The sequence below is a fragment of the Podarcis erhardii genome, assembly GCF_964252035.2.
Source record: "Podarcis erhardii genome assembly, chromosome: 18".
NCBI lineage: Eukaryota > Metazoa > Chordata > Lepidosauria > Squamata > Lacertidae > Podarcis > Podarcis erhardii.
Window position 1 is genome coordinate 6,250,282 of NC_138516.1, and position 8,738 is coordinate 6,259,019.

Sequence of the window (8,738 nt, forward strand, 5' to 3'; positions counted from 1 at the left end):
GGGGTTGGAGACGCTCCTTCAGGTATACTGGGCCATTTAGGGCTTTCAAGGTCAGCACCAACACTCTGAATTGTGCTCGGAAACGTACTGGGAGCCAATGTAGGTTATATGATTCTGGGTCCCTAGCGCAGCAATGCAGCCTGCGTGTCCCAGAAAGCTCTCCGCGGCGGCTGTGTTTTGAGGACACCAGGCCCACACGTCTTCGCCTGCGAGGACTCGAGCTGATTCCCACAGAAGGCGACGGACTGCCTTTCCTCAACGTGATATTGGAGCAATTTGACACCCACGTGCGGGCTGCCGCCATCTCTCTGCGGCGCACGCAACATTCCCTCCCCATAATTGCCAGGCACAGAAGCCCCATTATTCACATGTTCCCCGCTTAATACCTGGCCCTGGAGCAGGGGGGTGGGAAAATTTAAATAATAATGATAATAATAATATCTTTATTGTCATTGCCCCCTCTCGGGGACAACGAAAATTACTTGGCTGCTCCATCCACCCAGGTAGGGCACTCCACACAAAATCAGAACAACTATAAAAACACTAATTGAAACAATACAGTATAATACAGCAAGGGAGATTAGATGACTTTCAAAGTCCAGGTTTCCCATTCAGGGCCGAGATCGCTCTGGAGAAGAAGCAGTTCTTGAGACGGCTTGTTCTTGTCTTCATCGTCCTGTATCTCCGTCCCGACGGCAGGAGCTCGAAGAGACAGTGACCAGGATGCGATGGATCTTTTACTATGTCCAGTGCCTTCCTATGGCACCTTGTGGCATAAATCTGCTCTAAGGTGGAGAGTGGGCAGCCAACAACGCTCTCTGCTGCCTTCACAACTCTGCACAACCCCATCCTGTCCTGGGTAGTACAGCTTCCGTACCACACACATAAGCCATAAGTGAGCACGCTCTCAATGGCACAGTGAGAGAAGGCAAGCAGCAGTTTCTGCGGAAGATGGTTTTTCCTTAGGATTCTCAAAAAGTACAGTCTCTGCTGCGCCTTCTTCACAAGCCCCCTTGTGTTGACACTCCAGGACAGATCCTCTTGTAAACGCTAGAAGTGAAATAAAAAGAGTAGGTTTGTCTCCCCGCTGGAGTGGTACCTATTTATCTACTTGGACTTTGTCTCCGAACGAAAGGTCACGGGGCCTGGGGGTTTGGAGCTGGTGGGTGGATTATCCCCAAAGGGCATGGAAAACCAGAGAGGGAGTCTTCTCCCTGCATTCTCCTCTCCTCCGTGCTTGCATAGAATCTCACACTTGGGAGAGTCCGTGGGGAGAATTGGTAGAGCCAGTGTGGTGTAGTGGTTAAGAGCAGTGGACTCGTAGTCTGGTGAACCGGGTTCGATTCCCTGCTCCTCCACATGCAGCTGCTGGGTGATCTTTGGCCAGTCACACTTCTCTGAAGTCTCTCAGCCCCACTCACCTCACAGAGTGTTTGTTGTGGGGGAGGAAGGGAAAAGGAGAATGTTAGCCGCTTTGAGACTCCTTAGGGTAGTGATAAAGCGGGATATCAAATCCAAACTCTTCTAGGAGGGCATTTGTGTTCTTTTGTGGGTGGGGGGTGTCATGCATGTCCAGCTGAGATGAAAACTTGCCAGGGCAGTTCCTGATCCCAGCTTCCCACCAGACCCAATATTTCTTCTTCATCTCCAGCTTCCCCAAACTTGAAACCAACTAAAACAGCCTTTCTCAACCTTGGGTCCCCAGATGCTTTTGGCCTACAACTCCCATCATCCCTGACCACTGGTCCTTGAGCTAGGAATCATGGGAGTTGTAGGCCATCTGGCAACCCACGGTTGAGAAAGGCTGCACTAGAGGAACCATAGAATTGTGGAGCTGGAAGAGACCCGAGAGTTGGTCACTCCCAACTTTACTCCCAACTGCCTAGAGGTGGTTGGAGGACGGATGGCGGCTAACAGATTGAGGTTGAATCCTGACAAGACAGAAGTACTGTTTTGGGGGGACAGGGGGCGGGTGGGTGTGGAGGACTCCCTGGTCCTGAATGGGGCAACTCTGCCCCTGAAGGACCAGGTGCACAGCCTGGGAATCATTTTGGACTCACAGCTGTCCATGGAGGTGGAGGTCAATTCTGTGTCCAGGGCAGCTGTCTACCAGCTCCATCTGTATGCAGGCTGAGACCCTACCTGCCCGCAGACTGTCTCTCCAGAGTGGTCCCTGCTCTGGTTATCTCCCACTTGGACTACTGCAATGCGCTCTATGTGGGGCTACCTTTGAAGGTGACCCAGAAACTGCAACTAATCCAGAATGCAACTGGGAGTGGCCGCCGAGACCCTATAACACTGGTCTTGAAAGACCTACATTGGCTCCCAGGACATTTCCGAGCACAGTTCAAAGTGTTGGTGCTGACCTTGAAAGCCCTAAATGGCCTCAGCCCAGTAGACCTGAAGGAGCGTCTCCACTCCCATCATCCATCCCGGACACTGAGGTCCAGCTCCGAGGGCCTTCTGGAGATTTCCTCACTCTGAGAAGTGAGATTACAAGAGAAACAGGGAGAGGGCCTTCTCGGTGGTGGCGCCTCTCATCAAATGTGCTTTTAATTCTGTTGGGAGCCACCCAGAGTGGCTGGGGAAACCCAGCCAGATGGGTGGGGTATAAATAATAAATTGTTGTTGTTAGTCAGTGATTTTAGGATTCCTGGTTTTTTATGCCCTCGTGGTTCTCTAGCATTTTCTGTTTGTTTTTACTGACCACCACTCCCAAAAAAACCTGTCTACCTTTCTGCCCTTCAGAAACTGCCTGGGGAGCCGTGATCCATACTGTGGCTGGACGCCGGAAGGCTCCTGTATTTTCCTGGAACAGAGCACAAGGTAATATCTGGTGGCAAATGCCCCTCTTTGATCATAGAATCATAGAATCATGGAATCATAGAGTTGGAAGAGACCACAAGGGCCATCGAGTCCAACCCCCTGCCAAGCAGGAAACACCATCAGAGCACTCCTGACATATGGTTGTCAAGCCTCTGCTTAAAGACCTCCAAAGAAGGAGACTCCACCACACTTCTTGGCAGCAGATTCCACTGTCGAACAGCTCTTACTGTCAGGAAGTTCTTCCTAATGTTTAGGTGGAATCTTCTTTCTTGTAGTTTGGATCCATTGCTCCGTGTGGGCTTCTCTGGAGCAGCAGAAAACAACCTTTCTCCCTCCTCTAGGTGACATCCTTTTATATATTTGAACATGGCTATCATATCACCCCTTAACCTCCTCTTCTCCAGGCTAAACATGCCCAGCTCCCTTAGCCGTTCCTCATAAGGCATCGTTTCCAGGCCTTTGACCATTTTGGTTGCCCTCCTCTGGACACGTTCCAGTTTGTCAGTGTCCTTCTTGAACTGGGGTGCCCAGAACTGGACACAGTACTCCAGGTGAGGTCTGCCCAGAGCAGAATACAGTGGCACTATTACTTCCCTTGATCTAGATGCTATACTCCTATTGATGCAGCCCAGAATTGCATTGGCTTTTTTAGCTGCCGCGTCACACTGTTGGCTCATGTCAAGTTTGTGGTCAACCAAGACTCCTAGATCCTTTTCACATGTGCTGCTCTCAAGCCAGGTGTCACCCATCTTGTATTTGTGCCTCTCATTTTTTCCCCCAAGTGCAATACTTTACATTTCTCCCTGTTAAAATTCATCTTGTTTGTTTTGGCCCAGTTCTCTAATCTGTCAAGGTTGTTTTGAAGTGTGATCCTGTCCTCTGGGGTGTTAGCCACCCCTCCCAGTTTGGTGTCATCTGCAAATTTGATCAGGATGCCCTTGAGTCCATCATCCAAGTCATTGATAAAGATGTTGAATAAGACCGGGCCCAAGACAGAACGCTGTGGCACCCCACTAGTCACTCTTCTAATGATGATGATTGGGGTGGGGGCACGGATGACAATGAGGATTACTCTTCTGCTTCTACAGAAGCTTCTACACCTGCCCCACAGAGGCTATAAAAGTATGGGTGCATGTCAAAAGGGAGCGTGTCTGTGGGCAGAGGGTTTGCTTTTGGGTGGGGTGCATGTCCCCTGCTCTGGGGCAAGGTTCAGCCAGGGTGTAGGACAGCATGGGGTTCGGGGGGGGCTGCCCCACAGCGCACAGGCTGTTCTCTGGGCTCTGAAGTTGCTCCTGGATTCTCCTACTCTTACCAGAGTAGAGGAGGCTTAGGTCATCCAGGATCTTGGTAAGAGGATTTACCGTATTTTTTGCTCTATATGACTCACTTTTTCCCTCCTAAAAAGCAAGGGGAAATGTGTGTGCGTCTTATGGAGCGAATGCAAGCTGCACAGCTATCCCAGAAACCACAACAGCAAGAGGGATTGCTGCTTTCACTGCGCAGCGATCCCTCTTGCTGCTCTGGATTCTGAGATTCAGAATATTTTTTTTCTTGTTTCCCTCCTCCAAAAACTAGGTGCGTCTTGCTGCGTCTTATAGAGCGAAAAATACAGTAAATGTGTTTAAGAATGTTTAGGGGTACAGTCATACCTCATGTTATGTTTGCTTCAGGTTGCGCCCCACGGCGACCCGGAAGTACCGGAAAGGGTTACTTCCAGGTTTTGCTGCTTGTGCATGCGCAGACGTGCAAAGTGACATCATGCGCATGCGCAGAAGCGATGAATCACAACCCGCGCATGTGCAGACACGGGTTAGGGTTAGGGTTAGGGTCCTGGATCCCGTTCGCAACCAGAGGTACCACTGTACTCTCATTTTGACTCAAGAAAATCACCATTTTGTAGTTCAAACCGAGGAAAATAAATACAGTAAATGGAAAAAAGTACAAAGATTCACAGGGACGCAGGTGGCGCTGTGGGTTAAACCACAGAGCCTAGGACTGACCGATCAGAAGGTTGGCGGTTCGAATCTCCGCAATGGGGTGAGCTCCCGTTGCTCGGTCCCTGCTTCCTGCCAACCTAGCAGTTCGAAAGCACGTCAAAGTGCAAGTAGATAAATAGGTACCGCTCCAGCGGGAAGGTAAACGGCGTTTCCGTGCGCTGCTCTGGTTCGCCAGAAGCGGCTTAGTCCTGCTGGCCACATGACCCGGAAGCTGGACGCCGGCTCCCTCGGCCAGTAAAGCGAGATGAGCGCCACAACCCCAGAGTCGGCCACGACTGGACCTAATGGTCAGGGGTCCCTTTACCTTTACCTTTACAAAGATTCACAAAATGTTTGGGGGTGTACCCCTGTGTACCCCCCAGAAAAAGCAACGGTGAAATGTATAAACTTGAAAAGTATAAATTAAAATTTAAACAACAACAGAAGTTCAACCCTTCAGAGGTCCTGCATGGAACCGACTCACTTAATAGAAACCGCCCTTTCTGTTTATCTAACTCTGTTATTCCTCTCTCCACCCTTCGTCCGGCTACAGGGTCGCGTTCGAGCAGGACATTCTCGGAGGCAAGACCTCTCACCTTGGCGACTGTGAAGGTGTGTGCCTGTCCACCGTTCCTGGCTCTGGGGTCGAGGGTGGCTGGGCAAGCCTGCTGTTTACATCCTGCCCCGAACTCACCATGGCCGCACAAATGTCCACACCACACGCTGAAAGTGCATGGCTCCCCCCCCAAAAAAAAACCCATGCTGGGAGCTGTTAGGGCACTGGCGTTGTAGGCCTGCAGGGGTTAAATGACGGGAGTATTAGAAGCACTTTGAATCCATGGTGCAGATGTGACCTAGACAGCCCTGTCCTCTATTTGCCCAGATGAGGCCATTGGGGGCATATGTTTTAAGGAGAATGTATGGGCGGTATGGGGAGGGCCAATATTGCTGGTGGGGGACACATTGTGCTCCTTTTGGGGATGCAGGTGTAGCTGTGGTCTAAACCACTGAGCCTCCTGGGCTTGCCAGTCAGAAGGTTGGCGGTTCGAATCCCCACGACAGAGTGAGCTCCCATTGTTCTGTCCCAGCTCCTGCCAACCTAGCAGCTCGAAAGCACACCAGTGCAAGTAGATCAATAGGCATAGCTGTGGGGGGGGGGGAGGTAAATGCCGTTTCCATGTGCTCTAGTTTCTGTCATGCTGTCCCATTGCACCAGAATCAGTTTAGTCCTGCTGGCCACATGACCCGGAAAGCTGTCAGTGGACAAATGCCGGCTCCCTCGGCCCAAAAGCAAGATCAACGGCGCAACCCCACAGTTGCCTTTGACTGGACTTAACCGTCCAGAGCTCCTTTACCTTAACTTTTACCTAGTTTGTCCACCAATGGTTCTCCCCCCCCCCCCCACCGTCACCACCGCCCCTGCACTCAGCTCTTACCTGTGGCTCTTAGTAGCTGTCAGCATGTGATAGTAGCCACACCCTCACGTTCGAGAACTAAGCTGTTCAAAAACCAAGGTATGACTGTACACAACTCTCCACAGGGTTGCCCACTCTAACCCCTCCTTCCGACTTCCGCAGCAAGACAGGAAGTTCTTCCGTCTCGCTGCCTCCCTTGTTCTCTAATATGTTCAGACCTCCGAGTCAAGGGAGAGAGGGGTCCCCTATACTCTTGATTGGCGTCTCTCCAAGCTGTCCCCTCCCTTCTGGTTCTCCTGTCATTATCTGGTAGCTGGATAACTCCTCTCTAACCTGTTCAGCTTCTGTGTCTGAGTCTGCCCCTCTCTCTGCTTCTGAAAATGCTGGAGACAGTGGGGGGAGAGCAAATATTCCCCCTCCTCTTCTGAGATAATCTGCTGCCCCAATCTTCAGATCCAGACCATTCCCTGATACCACCCCCCTATTATGTCATTCCAACCCTGCAACTCTATGATAACAGATCCGGCACATCCACACTCAACCCACCAGCTAACGCTGTCCCTCCCTCCCGCAGGGTTGTTAACGGAGAGCTTTGTGGACGAACCGGACGGCCTGGTCTCGGTGAACCTGCTGGTGATCTCCTCCGTGGCGGCCTTCGTCATCGGCGCCGTGATCTCGGGCTTCAGCGTGTGCTGGTTCATCGGGCACCGCGACCGCAAGGAGCTCGCCCGGCGCAAGGACAAGGAGAACATCCTTTCTCATAGCGAGTCGGTGGTGAGCGTCAGCCGGCTGGGCGAGCGCCGCTCCCGGGGCGGCCCCGGCGGGCAGCCCGAGAACCTGCTGGCCCCGCTGATGCAGAACGGGTGGCCCAAGGGGCTGGTGAAGGTCAGCCAGCACGACCTGGATTCCGGGGTGCTGCCCACGCCGGAGCAGACCCCGCTGCAGCAGAAGCGGTGCCCCAAGCCCTGCACCTGGGAGTACAGCCACAATCTCATCAACGCCTCCTTGCGCAGCGGAGACCCGCCCTCCTCGGTCATCCTTCTCCACGCCGGCCACACCGCCGTGTCCTCGCACCACCTCGGCTCGGGCCGCGTGATTCCCATCTCCTGCCACTCCATGCTGATGGACCAAGAGCTGGAGAACGAGGCCGGCGACCTCTCCCTGGACATGCGGTACTTGCCGGTCAGCGCCGGAGAGGGGGCGCGAGTGGCCCAGCAGCAGCAACAACACCAGCACCAAGCGCCGCCCACGCACCGGCCGAGCGGGACTCGGAGCTCCTACGGCGGAGAGCTGCCCATCACGCCGCACGGCAGCCCCGAGCGGCGGCGGGTGGTGTCGGCCCCCGGCGGGGAGACGGGGGACCCCGCCCCGTGGAACCCCGAGAAGCTGAACTCAAATAGTAACAATGCAGCCAGCAGGGCAAGCGCGCAACTGAAGCACACCCACACTTTCAACAGCGGGGAAGGGCAGGCGGCCTACGCCCGGGCGGCGCGGGGACCCACGTTGGGGGCCCAGCACACCCTGACGGACTTCAGCCACCTCCTGAAATACAGCGGCGTGGAGCGGACTGCCTCCTCCGTCAAATAGGGGGACTGGCCCAGGGGGCGTGGCTTGGCTCGGCGGCCTCCCTCCTTCGAAAAGGGGCGGGGTTTCACAGCACGGAGGAAGAGCAGATCAGGAAAAGGACAACGCGAGACCCCGGGTCCCACCTGAGGAGGGGCAGAGGGGGGAGGAGAAGGACCTGTGTTCCCCCCCCAACCTCCCAGGCGTACGGATTATTGGGGAGAGGGGGGGCACTCGGGAGATGCTGCTTGAGGCAAAAAACAAAAACAAGCAGGGAGGGAGACCTCTTCTGTGTGTGCGTGTGTGTGCGTGATTTGGGGTTTATTTCATCCGGGTGCTTCCTCACTGGACTCTTCCTCCCGCGACGCTCCGCCTCCTTTCTGAGAGGCGGGGTGAGGGGCGGCCTTGGGTGCAGCTCCGCCCCTTCCTCGCAAAGGTGCTGCGGAAATAAGGGGGGCAGGATTTTGAACGATGGAAATAAATAATAACCAACGGCGGTCGCCAGGGAAATTTCAAAGGTCAGGGACGGGGGGGGGGAATCTCCCTATCCGTTGCCCCCAGTTTCTTCCCGAGTGTTTGGAAGGTGGTGCCAGACTATGAAAGGCATTTTAAAAAGCAAAACAGGGGGCTGGCATTCCTTCCCTCGTTTCCATCTGATTTCCTCTACCCGTTTGGTGAGGTTCTGGTGTGTTACTTACATGCTTCCACATGCACAAAACACAAATCCTTGCTCGTGCCAGTCAGGAATGGTTCTGGAGCGGCTGTTCGTCTACCCTGGCACAGCAAGGATTGCCTTTTCCCTTTTACTCTCGGATCGAGGAATTTCTCAGAAGGATAGGGACTGTAAAGACTTTCTACATGCACCGGGAAAGCAAATCCCAGCATTGCCGGGTGGGGGGGGTCAACAAAATGGAGCCTCGGGGTCCCTTCCACTGCGATTCTAACGGTGCTAGCGGCT

General features: G+C 53.7%; 1 protein-coding gene across 3 annotated transcripts in view; it reads left to right on the top strand.

Annotated features, from left to right (window-relative positions):
- Positions 1–8,273, top strand: part of SEMA6B (semaphorin 6B) — a 164,273-nt gene extending 156,000 nt beyond the window's left edge. For all 3 annotated transcript variants that reach the window (XM_081846103.1, XM_081846104.1, XM_081846105.1), the window contains 3 exons: positions 2,749–2,826; positions 5,356–5,414; positions 6,792–8,273. In XM_081846103.1, coding sequence (XP_081702229.1) covers positions 2,749–2,826; positions 5,356–5,414; positions 6,792–7,804 — 1,150 coding nt within the window. In that variant the 3' untranslated portion in view covers positions 7,805–8,273. The remainder of the gene's footprint in view (positions 1–2,748; positions 2,827–5,355; positions 5,415–6,791) is intronic.
- The last annotated feature ends 465 nt before the right edge of the window (positions 8,274–8,738 follow it).